A 20,832-nucleotide genomic window follows, 5' to 3' on the forward strand; every position below is an offset into this window, starting at 1 on the left:
AATAGGTATATTAGTAGCCATTCACTACAAATTAAAATATTAGGACAAGAGATATGAGAACAAACATTATGTAATATTTCCATTAATTATGAGAATAGTTCATACATCAGGGATACAAAAGAAATACACTGAGACAGTGTGAAACAAGGGTAGACTGACTTGAACTCCAGTTTCATCTCATAGCAGAGAAATCAGAATATTCAATGACAAATTTTAAGTTTAAAGAAAAAGAAAACACACTTTTTACAAACACCTTCAAATCCTTAGTCATCAGATACTGAGCACTATCAAAAAACTGAACATTTCTGAGCAAAATTAAGAGGGAGTGATGGCTGTATCAGCTTTTATTAAGTCAATTTGATAAGTATTTCATCAGTTTCCAGACAGAAGGTAAATAATTCCCAATTTAAAATGATTCTTAAGTATCAAGTAAATAGAGCTGCTGGGTTTTTTTCAGGACATTTTTCAGTCAAGATCCAACAAAACTGATCTTCCAAAAAACCAAGCAAAAAAAAAAAAACCAAAAAGCCCCAAAACACCCCCCCCCCCCAACCCCACAAACCTATCTTATAGGAAAAAATAATCAAGGCTATTCACCATCAAGCAGGATTCTCCAGTTCTGCAGGGTGGTGAGACAGGAAATCAGAAGTGTCCTACAGGCAACACGCTCAGCCTCTGGGTAAAGATAAAAAGGGAGGGAAGCAACAGAAAGCAACTTTCCACTTAACCACATTCTCCTAGTCACCTAAAGACAAGTAATGAAGCTCGCTTAAAGGCTTTCTGTCCTCTTTGCCTCGAGCAAAAGAATGAACTGTAATTCTAGAGTTTTAAGTGAGAGCAGATAAAAAGTAAAACAAGTCAACCCTTGGGTCTTCACAGAGAATCTGCCAAGAACAGAGAGTAGCATTAGAAACTCCAGAACTCAAGCCAGATCCATTCTCTTATCACCACTGCTGCTAAAAACTAGCTTTACAAGTTTGTTTAAAGAACAGCTACGTGGCAACATATAATTTCTATTTTATACAAGCTTAAACCAAGTTTCACCAATACTGGAAGCCAGCAAAAGCCAACAGAAGCATTCCCACAGTCACCCCACCCCCAGCTGCTTGTTTCCCCTCTCACCTCATCCTCTCCTGCACCAGGATAAGCTTTTACACAGCTGCACCATTACTTTTACTCCAACTTCAAACAATAACAAATGCATTAGCACAGTAAAAGATCTCATGAAGTTCAAATCCATCATACAGAAGGAAAAACTGATCTTCAAAAGTATCTTGTACTCTACATGTTTGAGCTTTGGGTAAGGCACAATTGCACACTTCTACACACAGGTATCGCACTGAGCAGTACCTAGACTCCACTGAGTGACAGCAAAGACTGAACCTTTAGTATCACTAAATGCAATGAGACAGAAAGCTCCAGATTAGTTACAATCTATTTACTTTGCATAGGAACAAAGAAACTGCCATACCAGATCAAACCATTTAAGCAGAACCCTACCACTTGCAATAACTAATAGTGATAAAAATCAGACATGGTAGAGGGTGACCCTCTTCCAAAAACACTCTCAAGCCACAGAGCACAGAAGAGGTAGGAAGTGAAATTTCTCACAGTAGTATTCAGCTTAAACTGGAAGCAGAAAAATTTGGTGGCTTTTTTAAGCAGACAGTGAAAAATATCAAGCATTATGGACTTGGTTAAAACACATAAAATTCTATTTTACCTTAGCTATTCTTAGCCAAGGTAAATAAGCTACATTATTTTACCTTAGCTACATTCTGACAACATGAACTGAGAACATTATCATTTCAGTAAAAAAGAGCACGTCAAACCTTGGCCACGCTGTGCTTTCACTGTACTTGCTCTCCCTCTGTTCCCACTCCACTGCCCAGTCCAGTGCTCTGTTAATATTTTCATGCCCTCCTTTAGAAAGTCAAAGGTGCTACAAATTGATAAGCAGAGCTAAAACTGACAAGCTTTTAATAGTACACTTGTACACATAGTCAAAACTTCAGTTTCACAGTGTGTCTTTGGTATCTCTAGCAGGCATCAATGCAAACAGCAATTGCAGAAAATACAGCGTAAATATCTACAAAGGTTGTCTTGCAGCTGAACTATCTGACAAGTCTGCCATAGCTAGCATATGCTTTTTCAAATTCAAACACTTAATTTTCACCTGAGTCACACAGCACATGGTTACTATATGCAGAGGAGACTAATCGCAGCATTTTCTGCTTTTCATTTTTATAAAAACAGGGTTATGGCAGTATAACTAATCCTGTACTCAGGAACGTAATAAGTCACCTACACCAATTTCAGATACAAATAAACATCACTTAAATGGTTTGAACATTTTAAGAGAACATTGTTAAGGCTGCAGAGAAGGAGGTGCATTTTGCCTACATGGATTTGCCCCAAAGCGGAAGTTATAACTCAAGTTACAAGAAATCATACTACAGTTATCACCAAACTCACTGTTAGGATCTTTTTCTATAAACCAAATCAATATACTGTCAGTATAGACATGGGATAAAAGGTCTGAAGTGCTTTATCTTGAAGCTGCATTTCCTAGTAAAACAACTCCCTCCACCTCTTACAGTGATATAAAAAGATAGCTTATAACATTCACAGCTTTTAGTGAAAATATTTGTTCTACTGCCCTGACAAGCAGAATGCTTGAGAGATTAAAGAAAAAAGGTAATATTTACATTTAGGACTTAACAGCAGAGTCAGTTTTCCTTCTCAGCTTCATTCTGAGGCTCATGCAGGTCTTCCAGTATAAACAGAAAATTTATTTAAAAAGAAAGTGACTGTAATACCAGAGACTGATAGGAGGACTTTGGAGCAAGCACAGTATCTTTTAACGAACAGTATATCCTTACAGGAAAGTACAACTATTGTTTTTAAAAACAGAATAGAAAACCTCCACATAATATATTATTTTGATTATGCCCTTCAGTTCACCTCTTAAATGTCTGGGCAACAGCTGCATGCACAAATTTAATGTGTAATACGCTAACTGCTACTCACATACAAATTAATCTCCCTCCTTCGGCTAGATCAAGTTAATATTACAATAAGGGCAGAGAGATGTTTTAAATTCTTGATATGGCCTGACAAAGTAGTACTTTGTCTAACATCTATTTACTGGTAACATGACATACAGAATTACTGAGATACTCTACATGAGCATTTATAGGATATTTCTGAAGAAAAATCACTATTAATGCTGCCACGTACTTAAATTTATCATGAAGACAGTTGAAGAGTAGACTATCTCACTAAAACACTAAAGAGAAAAGCACTTGGCATTTAGCATTTTCTATGATTTGTTAACATTCCTAGTCGAATGTCAGAGCATTTGGGGAGAAGGGTTTTAACTCATGCACACACTCAAAACACCGACTTGTCCAAATGCAGGTACTTAAAAGTAAGCAAAACTGTCCATGTTAAAGGAAAAAAAAAATCCACAGCTGCTCTGTCATTGCTGCCACGGGACTGACTAGCAAGGATGGACTCAATGTTTCAGCATCAATGCAACATATATTGACCTTCCTGAACCTCTAATATCAAGCCTAACTCCCACTTACTATCACCAGGAGACTCTGAGATGTTTTAAACGTGTTCCAACACTGATTCTTTATTTTCCTTGAAAGCCATGAAACTGGATGCAACTGTATTATGAGATACAGTACATTATAAATTCCTGACTCAAGAGACAAAGATGGTGCTAAGAGTCATAGAAAAAGCCCAAGATACTTGCTAAAATTTATACATGATTTTTTTCCCCTCCTGAAACACTTAAGATTTCCCACTAATCCTTCTTTAAGTACAGAGGCATTTCTTATGTTAGGACCACATCATATCAAGTATTTTTACATTGCCCTAGAAATAGACCAAAATCCATCAGAATTGCTGAGAATTCATATAAACAGGACATTGGTCTAGAAACCAATTTTTATTACGGTAGTCCCAAGATAAGTCAACCTTTAAAAAAATATCCTTAAGGTTTAACTGCCATAATACACAACTAAAAAGAATACACAAGCCATCTGTTCAATTAGCCAAACTGTAAGGCAACACTAAAATAGGTCTTTTGATGTTAATACTAGGTCCTTAAACTACACAGTCCATTTCACATAAAACCTTATAAGAAATCCATATGAAGTTATCAACTTCACATCAAAATTACACCATCACTACTGCAGTACCTTCCCACACACATACCAGTTAGACCTAGCAAGTGCATATTAAAGCTGAAATGTGCTCTGAAGTACTTAAACTGCTTCACCATGGACATGTTCACTTTCACCCTGAATATTTCTACATATATCAAATAGGCATAATATGGACAGTTCTATAAAACCTCAAGAAACTGGACTTATCAAATAAAACACACAGAAAGCAAACAAGGACTACAAACACAAGGGCACTAAATGAAACCGCTCAAAAGTATCACCTAGACTGAACCACTACAAAATTACTTTCTCTCTGAAAAAGAGGGGGGACATTTATGTTTGAAAGCCTTCCTTCCCCTCCCAAGAATCAAAGAAATCAGTTCCGCAATACCACGATGCTGCAAATTAGAATTAGACTTCAGAGAAGTCCTTCTTTTTTTTTTTTCTTTAGAAAAAAATTTAAAATTACTCAATTTTGTGCAGCAAACTGCTAGGAAAGTGCAGAAAGCGGTCAGGTACTCGGTGAGCACCCGAAGCAGAAGCACAGCTGCCGCTTGAACCACGCCGCACCCTCGCGCCCTGCTCTGGCACCGAGGCGACAGAGCTGCAGGAAGAGTTAACAGGCTCCACTCGCACCGAGATCCAAAGGCTGACACATCCGACCCCGGTCCCCGCCGCCACCACAAACTCAAACTGCAAAGCCTTTTGGAACTCCGGCAGAAGTTAAACATAGAAGCACCCCCACACGGCTCGGCTCCCGCGCAGCTAATCGCCCACGGCGCAGGGACGCGCCGCCCCGACCCGCTCCTCCGGCGCTAGCTGCTGGGCCCCGCGCAGCCCCGCACCGCTGACAGCTGCGGGCGACCCGCGTGGCAGCCCGGCGGCCACCCCTCCCTCAAGCACGCACCAGGTGCCTCCGCGCCCCAGGGGAATGCAGCGGGCGAGGGCTGCCCGCCACACCCCAGCCCTGCACTCCGCGGGCAGCTCCCGCCGCCCGCACATCCGCTCCCGGCTAGGCGGCGGCCGGGCGCCCGCGGGGGAGTGGGAACGGGGCGCCCGAACCCTCCTCGCGGGAACAGCCTCGCCGCCTCCACTGCCCCCCCCCCCTCACCTCGCGGGGGGGACGGCTCCATCCTCCGCTCCGCGGCGGGGTCAGTCCCCGTCGGCAGCGACTCCAGGAACTCGGCACAGCGGCTGGGGGAGGCAGCCGGGCTGGCGGAGCTGAAGCGCGGCCCGGGCAGGTAATGGAGCAGCAGCGTTTCGGGAGGCTCCGGCGAAGAGGAGGACGAGAAGGCGGCGGCGGCGAGGAAGAGGGGCGCCTCAGGCAGCCGGTCCAGCTCCACACTCCGCACTTTGCGCAGCTGCTTCCGTCTCCAGTCAGAGCGCTGCTCCTGGCAGCCACCGCCGCCCGCCTCCCGCAGGAGCCCCCCACCGCTCCCGGCGATACTCCCCGCGCCCGTGCCGCCCTTCAGGCTCCCGGCGGCAGCAGCAGCGGCCACCTCCTCACTGCTGCCCGAGAATAATCCCGACGACGAAGTACGATTCCCTGCCGCCGCCATTTTCTCTAGTGGGTCACATAGGGCTCCCAAGGCTCGGGGGAAGCTAGCACTCCGACCCGCTACGGAAACGGCGTAGGGAGGGGGTAGGAGGCGGGCGCGGATTGGTGGGAGCAGGCGGCGCGGGGCGGGGCGGGGCGGCCGCCTGTAGGTGCAGCGGCCCGCGGCGGCGCCCCGCCCGCCCCCGCGCAGGTGTTGGCGTCGCGCTCGCTCGTCAGGGGCGGGGCGGGGCCGGGCCGGGCCGGGCCGGGCCTAGCCGCCCGCCCGCGGACGGACGGGGTCGGGCTGCGCCCGGGAACTGGCGGAGGTGCTGGATGGGGAGGGTGTCCCCGCCCCCACGTGGCCCTTCCCATATGCAGGAGAGCGGTGGGTGCTCCGGTGGCCTCGAAGCGTGGGGCCGTGGTGTGGGCCAGCCGCCGCCCTGTGAGGAGCCGGTGCTGTGGGGCAGCGCGGGGAAGCTCTTCCCGAAACTCGGGCCGGCTCCTGGTGGCGCCGCGCCCCAGCTCGCAACATCCCGTCTGTGTGCTCCCTCTCCCTAGCACTCCCAAAACTTCCCCAGGCGACGTCCTCCCCAGGAGCCAGGCAAGAGGCGAGGGAGGAGCAAATGCCTGCGGTGCCTTCCTGTGCTGCAGCGAGCCGCCTTGAAATTGCTGCTGTGCCCAAGCTTACCTGCTCATTCGTCTCTGGGATTAATACGAAATTCAATGCACATCCTTGCTTGTAGCCTTCACGCATCCTTCTCTGAGTTGCCCTCACTTGGCAGGTGCCGCTTCACCCATCCTCTGATACTTTTCCATGTCTGTAACTACTTAGGAGCATTAATGTCTCGTTGGAGTACACCCGTTTCCACGTGTGTGTATGTATGAACATCTAGTTTAGATTATAGCCTGCCACATATACCTACCGCTGCAGCTGTTTCCCAAGAGACTGGGAGAGAGAAGAAAGGCAGGAGACATCACATGACCAGAACCTTGGGGAGGTCCAAGTAAAATTTACTCTTGGTCTAGATTTCCACTCAACCACAATTGAGTGGTTTTGCTTTCAACCTCTGAGCTGTGGAGAAGGGACTTAAAATTTTGCAAGAACAGAAAGGCGTACATTGTTGTCAGAGAGGTGCTGTTTTGCTGCTGTTAAACAAGTCTACCTATTTGAATGCTGATTTAATCTGAGACAAGGAAAGAAAAACTGAATGTCGCTATGCATACCAGGTTGTTTTCAGGTTGGTGTGATTTTGGATACAGTAGAAGTCACACAGTTCAAAGCACTTTTCTTTAGCTGAATATCTTAAGCTTTATTTCTCAGAATTTGATGTGTATCCCCCAAGTGTAACATTAACTAAGCATCTTGACAATGATTTTTAGTATGATCACTTTGCTGGGATCACTGCTTTGATCTGAAGCGCTAGTTGGATGAGAAGTACCTCCTAACAGAAGCAGATTCTTTCTTGTCTTACATATGTGATCAGATGCTAACCTAAATGTAGAGTCTTTGCTAAAGGATATGACAAGCAGATTAGAAGAGTTCTTTTCCTCTAGACTTGCAAGAGCAAAAGCTCGAGGAGACTTTCAAATGGTACTCCATATAATTGCAGAATAGTATCAGTATGCACATGGCCTCAAGGTCACACTAAGTGAATCACTTAAATGGTCTGTTAAGATGCCATGTTCTAACTACCCTTATGAAGGTTTTTCAGTGAAGGATGCTGTGAGAAAGTCAGTTGTGTTCACTGTCATCTTGTAAGTAGGGTACCTTTGGGATAAGCTGGTCATCTAAATATCCTCTTGTACAACTCAGGGATGTACATTTAAAGATAAATTAATTCTGAATTTCATAAATGCAGTATTTGACACTTATTTAAAGCCTCAACTATATAGTAAATTAGGGACAGTTTTCTGGAAGATTCCTAAACCAAACCTTATTGTCAAAGTGAGGATGTTACTAAATGCAGGGAAGAACAGAGAAAAGTATGTGCTTTGTAGAAGCGGGATGAGATTAGCTACATGCAAATTCTGAAGCAGATGGTTGAAATGAACTCAAATTATTACCAGTTGTTGGCAGTGTAACCTGCATGTACACAGGATCCTCTAGTCTTCAATGGAAAAAAAAAACAAAACCAAACTGCACAATTATACCTTTTCAAATATTCCTCTCTGCCATAAAATCCCATTCACAGAAAAAAACCCTATGCTTTTAAAGTATTCTGAACAGAAAAAAAACCCAACTTTAGGAATTTACTAAACACTTGTCACATGGAGAAGGAATACAGCTTTGAATAGCAATCAGTTAGAAAGGGATACAGAAAAGAAAAAGAGCAAATCTCTAATAAAACTAAATCTAGGAAATAAGAGTGCATACACATCCTTTCGGTCTGACAGAGTCCTAGGGGACACCTCTCCCAGAGTGCCAAGGCTCCAACAAGACTTAAAGGAGAGGGAAACTTGGGAAATTCGAGGCAAAATGTCAGAGTGGCAATGGGGTACTGAGGAATGCGCATGTGCGCTGAGATGAAATGGTTTCTGGAAAGCAGCTAAGAACAGGGCAAAACATGAAATCCAGGGACAGCAGGAGGCACCAGTGTAAGAAGTAATTAAGCGTGGACAAGTGCTGTCACCATCCCTGTTAAGGCACGACTTTGCCATTTGAGTAAGGCCAGCACTATCAAGGTTTTGAGTTACTTTTTGGATAAGATGGAAAGTGGAAAAACCTCACTATTTAGTCATTAAAGAATACATGGCATGCCTTATAAGGGCTGTTTATCCCCTGATTATTGGCTGAAATCCAACTAATAAATTACATTTTGCCTTTGATCCTTATATTCAACTTATTTTTTCAAATGGATGTTTCTCCACTCTGCCTTGACCAGGGGAGCACAGTGGCAAATGAGAAAACACCTGCCATGCCTCACTCCAGAACACTAGGTAATGCAATGCCTGTATGCAACATAGATTTATGAACAATATAGAGACACTGTATCGTAGAGGCTCTACTAGAAGTACTAAATTCTGAAATCATTAATTGAACATGCTGACTGATGTCTGTGTTTTCTTGTGATCTGCTCTTAAAAATCCTTTTGCACTTAATCAATGAGTTGACCTAATTGTAAAAAGCATAAAACTTACTGAAAAACTCAGAAAGATACTGAGTTATCTCTTGCACATATTCTTTCTCAGTCTATCAAACTGCTGAGTTCCAATGGGTCAATTTAAAATACAGCTCTGGAGGGTAACATGAGACTTTTAGTAGTTTTCAGTGAGCCTGTTTCCCCTAAGTCATAAGTAGTGGCACCCAGGGTTTGTTATGAAACAGAAGCCTTTGGCCTCAAATTAGCATCATGCAACATTTGGAACATCGACTGTTGTACACAAAGAAAGTTCTGTTTGGGAACACACTAAGTTTTTGCAAGCCAAGGAGTTTCCTTGTTGCACAAAACCTGTAACAGTGTCATGAATAACCAACAATTTTCAACATGCTAGAGATAGGAATCTGCCGTGCCTCTGAATATATAACGTAGGCATCATCATCCACAAACAGAATAAATATGAGAGATAACACAGTGTCGTGGTTTAACCCCAGCCAGCAACTAAGCACCACACAGCCGCTCACTCACTCCCCCCCGGTGGGATGGGGGAGAGAATCGGAAGGGTAAAAGTGACAAAACTCATGGGTGGAGATAAAGACAGTTTAATTGGTAAAGCAAAAGCCGCGCACACAAGCAAAGCAAAACAAGGAATTCATTCACTACTTCCCATTGTCAGGCAGGTGTTCAGAGCCATCTCCAGGAAAGCAGGGCTCCATCACGCATAACGGTTACTTGGGAAGATCAACGCCATCACTCTGAATGTCCCCCCCTTCCTTCTTCTTCCCCCAGCTTTATATGCTGAGCATGACATCATATGGTCTGGAATATCCCTGTGGTCAGTTGGGGTCAGCTGTCCCGGCTGTGTCCCCTCCCAACTTCTTGTGCACCCCCAGCCTACTCGCTGGCGGGGTGGTACGAGAAGCAGAAAAGGCCTTGACTCTGTGTAAGCACTGCTCAGCAATAACGAAAACATCCCTGTATTATCAATCAACACTGTTTTCAGCACAAATCCAAAACATAGCCCCATACTAGCTACTATGAAGAAAATTAACTCTATCCCAGCCAAAACCAGCACACACAGTCCATAGCTTCTGGTCTTGACTAAACATGCAAAAAGTGCTTTAATACTGTATACAAACTAGATTCTCCCTGCCTTGTTCTTCTGTGTAGAAAGACTTATCCCCACCTTGATCTTCCATTCATTCTTTCCATTGTGAGAAAGGGAAAGCAAACCTGCTCCTAAGCCATAATCCTTTCCTGTTTACTCCTCCTCTGTGTAATGGAGAAGTCAAGCAACTAAATGAGGACATAGAGTCTGAGGTCCTTTTCATTCTTGTTTCCTAGGACCTGCTGAGAATCTGCTGGCATCTCTGTTGCCTATAGAAATGCTTTGCCATCTTGCTGATGCTCAGTTCTTACTTCGTAGCATAACAGGTGTGCCTTTTAGAAGCAATTCCACCTCAGATAATCAGGATCCTATATCACTTTTCAGGAGAGAGAAAGCCAGGCAAAACCAGAATCTGTTACAGGGAAGTCTCTGGGTTTAGTTCAGACACTGAGAATGTCTAGTCTTACTGTTATTTTAGTATTTTTCTTACTGGTTTACCTATTAATTTCAGCATTGATTTCCATGGAAAATGTGTTTAAAGATTTCTTCCCTCACATTTCAGTTCACACAGAACTGAACTCCTGTTAAAAAATGTATTTTGGATCCACAAGACTTAAGATTACATCTTGACCTAGGTGTCAGACACGTTATATAAGAAAAGAGCTGTACATAAAGCCTCCTTTTTCTGCCAAAGCACGTAATCACAGTTCTCTGTTTCTTTTTAAGAACTAATACTGATGTTTCTTCTAACAGCCCTGTACCGTCTAGTCACATTCATCACAGTTATCGATTTTCTTCCTGTAGCATCTATTCATGAACTGGGGAACCTTTTGGTCTATCCACCATATGGTCCAAAGTAAAAAGGCGATCTGTTCCCAAAGAGTTTGCAATTTAAGTATGAAAGACAGGCAAGGATTGGAGAAATCGGCAAGCTAGATTGCAGTCCTTGTACAGCAGAAGTCTATCTGCTGCCTTGACTTTTTTTGTCACTAGTTTGTACATCTTGCATTAACTACTAAAATCAGTTCAATTTGTGACCTCAGATAGTTTTTAAAATATCAATAATTTGTCATCTAATTTGGATATTCTTCCTGGCTGTGCTACAGAGGATTTTTCTGACCTTGAATAAGTCACTATCCTTTCATGGCTCAATTTTTCCCAACTGTAACAGGGTAAAAAATATATTTACCTACCTCAGTCCTGACAAAAGGCTGAGGGATTTAATATTATTGAGTTTCTAGGTGATCCCTTGCTCAAAAGAAGTACAGTTATGAAGTGAGCAAGACCTGTTAAGCCTCTTCTTGTACATCACTTGGGAAGAGCTACCAAAATTATTGCAGTCGCCAGCTCTTTTTCTTATATTCTTCCAGACTACTAAATTGACAACATAGCTCTCAGCCAGATCAGCAGTTACATCTATTGTAAGCACCACTATCAGTTCCCTCTCCAGGAGAAAGCAACTGTAGCATTTCAGACTCAGGAGACTAGCAATAGCTTAGTTTTCCTTTACCATACTGCTCTACCACTGGTTGTTACGTCTCTTTCAGCATAGGCGCTTATTATTCCTCCTATTCTGTGAGACAAAGGCACAGGGAATAAGCGCAGCTGTTAATAAACTGTAGAAGCTTTTCTCCACTGGAAGCTATAGATTTCCAAATTACAAGAGAACAGATGCAAGAGTGTCACTCTTATTTTTGTCTCTAAGGACAATATAGCAACCTACTGAAAGGGAGCATGAAGGGTCAGGATGGAAGAAGGACCACTTCCTCACTCCCACTGAACAGGACCCCGCAGTTATTCTTTTCCTCTGCCTGCTGCTCTGTCATCCTTCTTCTGCCAGCAGCAGAATCATGCAGTGCCAACAATAAACTGCAGTTACTAGAGGACAGTAACATGACAACAGCATAAACATCCAACCATCACCAAACACAAAAACGAGGCCAAGTCTTGTTGGTGTGTCTCAGCATGGCTGTGGGCTTGTCGTGGTTTAACCCCAGCCAGCAGCTAAGCACCACGCAGCCGCTCCCTCACTCCCCTCCAGCTCCCAGTGGGATGGGGGAGGAGAATTGGGAAAAAAGGTAAAACTCGTGGGTTGAGATAAGAACAGTTTAATAACTAAAGTAAAATATAATACTAACAATAATAACAATGACATATAATAATAATAATAATAATAGTAATGAAAAGGAATATAACAAAAAAAAGAAGAGGGAAAAAAAGGAAAAAAGGAAAAACACCCCAGTGATGCACAATGCAATTGCTCACCACCCGCCCAAGCAGTGATCCGCCCCTCCCGGCCAACTCCCCCCCATTTATATACTGGGCATGACGTTCCATGGTATGGAATACCCCTTTGGCTAGTTCGGGTCAGCTGCCCCGGCTATGCTCCCTCCCAGCTTCTTGCACACCTGCTTGCTGGCAGAGCATGGGAAACTGAAAAGTCCTTGGCTTAAGATAAGTGCTACTTAGCAACAACTAAAACATCAGCGTGTTATCAACATCGTTCTCACACTAAATCCAAAACACAGCACTGTACCAGCTACTAAGAAGAAAATTAACTCTATCCCAGCTGAAACCAGGACAGGGCTGTGAACCAACAGTCTCACGTGGTGGGTATATTCAGCACATACCACACGAGCTGTATGAGGATCCTGTAGAAGAGGAGCAGACAAGAGGGACACAGTTTGACAGCTACCTCTGGATAACTGCCTCCCTAAATAATCACCAGATGAGCAAGGAACTGGCAAGAACACCCTCCAAAGAGTACCCTTCTTGCTTTCTCCAGAGCCAGTGCATATCTGAATAACCATTTCTGGGTGCAGTAATGGCATCCTGCCTGACACATTCTCTCCCTCCTTTTTATTTCTGTTCATCCCACCCTGCCCCTCTAGTAATACTGTCTGTATGGTTTCATTCATGATGGCTAGCAGTGGTGGCAGTGCTGTTCCTCTTAAATCCAGCAGGCACACTTTGCCAAGGCCCTCACAGCTGTCAGAGAGAATAAGAAAACTCAGCAGCAACATTAGTGCCTAGTTCATCATGTGACCCCTTTATGCCAAGATTGACAGTTTTCTGGCACCATGGCATAAGCAAATCAAATAGCTATTTGCTGTAACGATGGCAAGGAGTCCACAGATCTTAAAAATAGTTATGGGATCTTTTATGTCCAAACAGCCAGATCTTTATTATACCCACCTTTTTAGAAAAGTCCACATCATATTTTTCCTAAGCTTTTAAATATAAGTTATTCCCTCCAGCAATTATAGTAGGTCCAACACTACTTTATTGCTTGTGTGCCAGTGACAGTCCATGAGAATGGTGTTTCCAAAGCCATTTAATCACAGTGTCCCAAGCTACCATCTAAACTAAACATCCTCCAAAGCCAGACGATCTGCACATGAGTAGTAGGCATTTGCCTATCCTGAGACAAAATGTTTTCAACATTGTATTGCTTCAACAATTTTCTCTTCTGTGCATGCATAAGTACATGTAATAAGAGCCCAGGAGTCATAAAAACATTTCCCAGGCAGTTTCTGGAAGAAGAAAGATTGCACCAGAGAATTCTGAGGAAAGTAACTTTTCAGTCTTACTATTTGGTTGGTATTAAACCCAAACATCTTACCTTTATATTGGATGAGCAGCTGACTCCAAAAGAAACACAATGAAATAAAATATATCTTTGCAAAACAAATTTCTTATCTGTCTTGAGATCTGATTTACTGATAAAAAGATATTTCAAAAAATATTCTATCATCTATTCCACAGTATAAACCTACTTCTTGAACTTGGTTGCTACTCCTGGGGTTTATTTATCATCCATAGGGCTCTTGCTGCTCTATATCATAGGTTCCTTTGCTACACCCGGTTCATTTACTTTTTTTATGAAGTTTGTAGTGATTAATGAATCTCACCTATCAATAAATCATCAGTAAATAAATCCTCTGCTTCATGCATACTTACCTTCCTTCTCTTGGATACTGAAATCACAGAAAATAGATGTTGTATTAGTTGATCATCTTTGACATCTGCAAAGTTAATTTGCATGTAATATAAATACATGTATATACTATAAATATATGTATAACATATATACTGCTTCTGTAATAGATTTGGTTTATATTTTGCAATTTTAATTTTGATGATTTAATTTCATCCTGCTGATGTAACCTAAAAACATTGCCAGGGTACAAAACTGAGCTGACTTCACATGCTCTACGTGTTTTCACTATGAAAGGCCTTGAGAAGCAAAGAATGACCTTGACAGATAATGTTTGTGTGGATTTGGGGGAGGGCATTAATTTAACGCTTGCCAAGGTAGGATACATAATTTATTTTGACAGATTGCCTATCTTCCTCATTCTTTGTGGTTTAAGCCAAAACTTTTCAGATTTTGAACAAAGGCTTGCAAGTCTCAAGAGCATAAATGACCACTTACTGTTGAAGGTATTGACCATGCAAACCACTTCCTGTGAGTTGCGTAACTGCTTTTCAAGGACGGTGCCTTAATTGAGTTTATTGTGCATGGTACTAACAGTGCAAGTCAGATCACTTCAAAAATACATGTCACTATTTTCTCTTGAATTTCATTAACAAATGAACACCACTGAACTGCTGCTCTTATTTTCCTGTCCTCTAGACACAAGATTTGGAGGTGATTTTATTTACAAATGTTAACACCAATTTCATTATATTAACTTCATTAGGTAGTCTCTAACATCTTAATCATAAAGCTGCATGAACTGTCTGCTTTATGTTGAAAAGAACAATCTTCCTTTTAATTTCTATCCAAGATAAGAATGTGTATTTACATATTTACATATTAGGCACAGAAGTCTTGAGATTATAGCTATTTGTTTGCTCTGTTTAACCAGAACAAACGATCCTTCTTAGGGCGGTAACATACCTTTCAGTCTACAGTAAGAACTACTGCAGGCCCCTTTCTAATAACTTCTTGCACCCTGTGGATCATACCCATGTATATTTTAAGTATGGAGAGATACCAAATGTAAAAATAAAATGTGGGGTGAAGAAGCTAAATAAAGAAAATAGCACCTCCTCTTATTTTTAAGTTCCTAAACCCAAAACTTTCTGAGTTATTCCCGAATTCCTTTGCATATTCTAACTCCCAATGTTTACTATGAATTGTGACAATATATATTCCTTCTCCTTTATCACAGAGAACTCAGATTTATTTGATTTTAGTTCAGTGAAAGCACTTACACATAATCGCAGCAACATTTTATTTTAAGTATGAGGAAAGCCCAGCTATCCATGTCAGTTAAGTTACAGGCAGACATTAGACTCCTTAAACCCTAAGAAAAGGTACTTTTCTCTTCATATATTAAAACAGCTTCATAGTTCAGGTTAATCCTTTATTATTAGGTTTTAATAGAGTAGATTGCAATTCACTGTATCATTAATCAGTAGATAGCCCTCTTCTCTCCCTGACTAGTAGAGTCCCTGTTCTTTTCCACATTTCCAAAAATCCCCCCAAATTTTTAAAACTTAACTTTGCTTTTGGGAATTTTCAGTCTCAACACAATGGTCAGATATATACTTCTATAGAGCACTATACATGTCCACCAGAAGCTTCTTTTTCAGATTTTGAAAGATTTGGGATAGTATATACCCTACTATATGAGAGTCTAGATATCAAAGAACATCACAGCTCATCTTTTCACCATTCTAAATTATCCAAAGTTTGAAGGAAGCTGAAAAGCAACAGAAAAGTATCACTTCAGAAAATTATGAAGGAAGAATGTGGCGAATTGGAAATGCCTGCAGGAAGACAAAAATCCTATTTTTTAACCCAGCATTTCCCCTAATATGAGTGGTATAAAACAACTTACTTATGTCTGAAATAAATCAGGAGTATTTCCCTAACTCATGTGAACATGTGTGTTAGTCAATAAATGCAAAATTCTTTGTATGTAATTTTTTCCCCTTAAAATTATCTTTTGTTCTTATTTTTCCTTCTAAAACTATTACTAATGACACCATATTAGAAAGGTATGTAACATAAACTCCTGTCTCCTTCCTCCTTCCCTCTTTTTTTAAAGTATTGAAAGAAGAGAAGCTAAATTCCAATGCATTTTGATGATGTCATGAAAGCCAAAGTTGTAGCTATAAAAAGAAAACATTTCTATTATTTCCCCTGCCCCCAACAAAGCATGAGATAAATAGCTACTATTTGGAACAGTATTCATATATGAGACCTAGACTAGCTTTGTGAATTAATTTGTTTAAAACCATAACCAAAAGTAGATTTGATGTCAGATGCATGTTACAGAACCGCGTGAGGGTGTTTGTAGTCTATGTTGGTACATGGAAAGGCATTCCAACCATCTTATTTTAGTAATTGTACCACACTAAAGACAACAAAAGCTGTCCTGAGATTGAAGCGTATGATGCTTTCAAAGTGAATTCATTGTGAATATTCAGAAGGTCATAGGTCTGAATTCCACTGATGTCTTGCATTCTAGTCTTGCTGCAGAAGATGGGAAAGTATGAATGAAAATTTTGCTAGTAAGCCCAAGCTTACCATATGATTTACTGAGTATTTTGGCATTCATTGATCTAGAAGAGGATATATGGAGGCTCTGAAATTACAGAGAAGAGACAAAATCTGTCCACTTCTCTTTAGCATTGCAATCTCAACTAAGCCTTTGTAGGGCACCAGTCACAGTCCAGATGGTTCAACTCCAGTGACTGGGGAAGGATCCTGTTACCTTTCCTGCTAAGGTCTCTGGGCCCAGTGAAGGCAACATCTGCCAAAAGTCCTCTTTTGCCCAGAGCCCAACTTTGAGGGTTCTGGATCTTGTCCCTATAAGTTCAAGCTTAGAAGAATCTCCTCAAAAATGGAAGGTATTTTTCCAAATGAAGCAAAGATAAATCAAAATATTGTGTGCCATCCCATGGGTCTAATGAAAGGTGTGAGCCATATTGTATTAATACTGATATGAAGATCTACTTAAGCAAAGCATTCATTGCAAGGAAAAGTGTTAAGGTTGCCCCACACCTTTAACGCTGTCATTCTCTGAATATCCAGACTTTATTTGTACAACAGCAATTCCTAGAGCACAGACAAGTGAAACAACTTACCATCACACAGAAAACTCATGGCCTAAGCTGGAACTTAAATTAGATGAGACCATCTGCTCTGGTCACCAGGCACAGGCTCATCTCCTTGTAGAGAGAGAAAAGAGTTATGGGGCTTCCATGTCATGGCTTGGGCTGCCTCTCTGCCTCAGCAATGAGTGTTTTGAAGAGAGAGATCTAGTGCTCTGTTCAATGCTTCTTAGTCGAAATGCCATTGACTGCAGTTAAGATAGTAGGTTGGCTAGATACTGTTTCTCTTGGATTCAAGCATCAACATGCTCATACTGGAATCCTTACAGACTCATCTAAAGCAGAATATGTTTAACTCTCTTTGCTGTAAACACATGTACTTCCCCCCAAAATTAATAGAAATCATCCAGGATTAAATTCATTCATCTAGGCCATTGCATTCTACTTCATTTACTCCCTGTTCTTGTTACAGTCAGAAAAAAAATATTAATATTTTTAAGCTCTAACAATTTTTTGATAACATGAATCAGATAAGGGGGTTTGTGACAGTGTCATAGAGAATCACATAGCTTTTTTGCACTTTAAGAACACGCACAAAAATTACAACTCCTGTCACAATACACATTGGGCAATGGTCACGATTCAATTTTCACTAGGTCCAGGTAGCAGAAACCATGACAAAGGGGCTAGGAAGTCTGCAGAATAAAGAGGCTGCGGTGGTCACACCCTCCTCTTTGCCTGCGCTGGGCTCAGCAAAAAGCAAATTGAGCTGGCCAAGAATGAGTTGATTCAGCATGCTCTGCTGAAAAGGCTCTTAAGCTCTTCCAGACAAAACTATGAGAAAGGATGACAGCGACAACACCATCTATCCTTCAGGCTAAGTCCCCCCCAGGCTTTGGACTGCTGTCAAAATGAATCATCTCTACTTTAAAATATACTAGGAAGTCCATGTCTGACACAGGTTGTTCCTTAGTTCTTTTTAATTGTCCTCCATGGCTGCACGATCTTGAAACTTGAAAGTTGCAAGTATGGTTAATATTGCAGCACAGAATAACGTGTGGTTGAACTTCAGGTAAAAAGGCTGGATCTCACTTGCTATTACATTAATTTGTATAGCATGACCCCAAGTTAAAACAGAAGGAGGTGAAAGCCAATGAGAACTGGTTGTGACTGAAGTGCTCGCTTCAGAGAATTTTGCTCTGCACTGCTTGACCTGCAAATACATTCCCTTTCCCCTGTACTTATTGCTTCAGGCTTTTTCTTTGGTCTTGTATGTACTACAGAAATTGCAATGATTTAACTGAATCAGTTTCTAAAGGAACATATTTAAATCAGAGCAATCCTCTTGTATGAACACTCAGAGCACCCCGAGTAATTCCGAGATAAGACCTTTTATTTAATATCAGCAAAGTCTCTCATTTCATTTTTTCATCAACAGATCTCAAAGTACTTTATAAAGTAGGTCACTGCCATTTACTCTGTTTTGCAGATGGGAAACAGATGAAATGATTTGCCTACTGTGGGCAAGTAGAAAGCTGGGAATAAAAACCTGTGTCTGCCCAATTTAGTGTTTCAGCCACAAAGCCACATGGGGTTTCCAAGTTTTCCTGCCATGAATGTGCTTTGAGGATCACATTTCTGCTAACCTTGTAATGATGTACTGGTGATTTCATAGTAATCACAATCAACTTGAAAAAAATACAAAATAATTATTTGGTGTACTTTAAAGTGTTTTTTATACAATGTTAGCTCCTAACAGAGCCTCCATCTCTTAGAACTTGCTTTTTCCCAATGCAAAAAATATTGGAAGCATCTGTAAAATGTCTAGAGTCTCTCTTCCCCCATCAAAGTCAGGCCACAGAAAATTCACTCCAAAGTTATGTTCAGATGATAAATAAACCATCTAACAGCCAAAATACAGTGCTAGAGCAGAATATAAATCAGCCAAAGTATGAGCATACAACAAATTTAACAAGGAGCAAGAAGCAATAAAAATGATTGTATTGAAACATCACCTCATTTTCCATCCAGCCTTCAGGATGCAGAGATAAGCTTAGCTTATGTTTTCAGTGAAGCTATCCTAACACTGAGCTATAAGGTAGTAGGCTGCTAGTGGATATTTTTTCTATTAAACCTTCTTCCTCTGTCACTGGAACAGGATACTGAGGGATGTAGTGACATCTCCATCCTTGGAGGTTTCCAAGGCTCAGTTAGACAACACCACAGCTAACCTGATTTAATGCTGGCAATAGTCCTGCTTTGATCAGGAGGTTGGACTAGATAACCTCAAGAGAGCCCTTCCAAACAACATTTCAACAGTCCTGTGATTTTAAACTTGGTGTGAATGCAATGGATCTTACATTTGGATTGGCTTGTAGTATCTGAAAAAGCATGAGAATGGATGAGCTCTTGCAGAATTGCCAAGTTAGTAAAATTCTTGATCTCAGAAAAATAGAAACACTTGATTTGCTATGGTATGCTGTCTGTTATGGTAGGAGAGGAATTAATCAGGTTTTTATATTAGCTAAGTCTTGTATTATGTATAAGGAAATGCTGAAGCAGTTTATGAATAGGTCACAGTCATTAATCCAGTTTTACAGATGAATAAGAAGGTGAGTTCCTGTTACAAATGATACTTAGCCCTTTTCTGGACTCTGGTATTCCTCTTTCCCTTTGCAAGAAAAGAGGGGAAATTGCAGATCAGCACAGGCATTGTGATCTGTAACCTTTGTCTTTTACCTTTTTGCCTTCTAAAGGCTACTAACTTGCGTGAAGGTTCTGATGATGGGAAAGGTACCACAGTTTCATTTTATTACCAATGCCTCACTAGAACTGGGAAGACACCTTTTTTTTGTCACAGGGAAAAAGCCAAAGCAAGAGAAGTACAAGCATCCATGTTATATGCTATGTAGGGCATAGCTAATATGAAGCTATATATAAAATATACCATTTTCACATATATACTATGCATTACTGCTAATTAGAGACAGGCAGAAAGAGTTAAGGGAACCATTTTCTACCTAGAAGTGTAATCACATCTAAAACAGTGTTTGGCATATAGTTATTTGGCTAAATTTTGTTTGGGTAAAGAAGCCCTTTAAGGATTCTGATAAGGTATAAATGTCCTGTTCTGCTGTTTTCTAATTTTTTTTCTGTGCATTTTAAGTTATTATTTATTTAATATTATAGTATATAAATTGATCACATAGCAGTTAGACCTGAAATGAAATGTCTTATCAGAACAAAATGTTTGTGTTGATTTCAGCTGAATTTTTTTCCTCAGATTTTTCACTTGGAGTGTTAAAAAAAAATTGAATTCAAAAGAAAGCCAGATTTTGAAATGAAGAAATCCTTCTGCCAATGGAATTCCTGGCTCAGGTCTGTTACTAGTCATGTTTGCAAGATTCTGGAGAACTCTTACACACAAGTGAAATCTTGGCTTCCTTTAAGTCATTGAGAGTTTTTACTATGACCTCAGTGGTAACCTTTGGGTAGAAGTATTATTTTTTAAACAAATGAGGTGCTCAAGTTCAAGGCCTTTCTTTGGGGACACCTAAAATATATTTGGTTTCAAAAATTTCTATATATCTCTGTATAACTGCAAACAATCTTTGTATATTGCTCAGTTTTCCCAGAGCAGTTGATGATGAACAGTTGCTGGAGTAACAATAAAACAGAATTAGGATGGACATTTATCAAAGCTATCAATCAAAGTTATTTTGCTTAGAGTTAAAGTTAATGGTATTTATTCAGTGTCTCCTGGTAAGCTCATTCACTGAATAGTAACTTACTAGAAAAAATATGCATAAATCAACACAAAATCAGAAGCAGACAGTATCAACA

The 20,832-nt window shown here is 41.0% G+C and overlaps 1 protein-coding gene across 1 annotated transcript in view; it reads right to left on the reverse strand.

Moving 5' to 3' along the window:
- Positions 1-5,737, reverse strand: part of LOC127027897 (mitogen-activated protein kinase kinase kinase 1-like) — a 62,324-nt gene extending 56,587 nt beyond the window's left edge. Inside the window, exon 1 of the mRNA XM_050913760.1 lies at positions 5,295-5,737. Within this exon, the coding sequence (XP_050769717.1) occupies positions 5,295-5,737 (443 nt within the window). The remainder of the gene's footprint in view (positions 1-5,294) is intronic.
- Positions 5,738-20,832: the final 15,095 nt, after the last annotated feature.

Source organism: Gymnogyps californianus, unplaced genomic scaffold (assembly GCF_018139145.2).
Source record: "Gymnogyps californianus isolate 813 unplaced genomic scaffold, ASM1813914v2 HiC_scaffold_101, whole genome shotgun sequence".
NCBI lineage: Eukaryota > Metazoa > Chordata > Aves > Accipitriformes > Cathartidae > Gymnogyps > Gymnogyps californianus.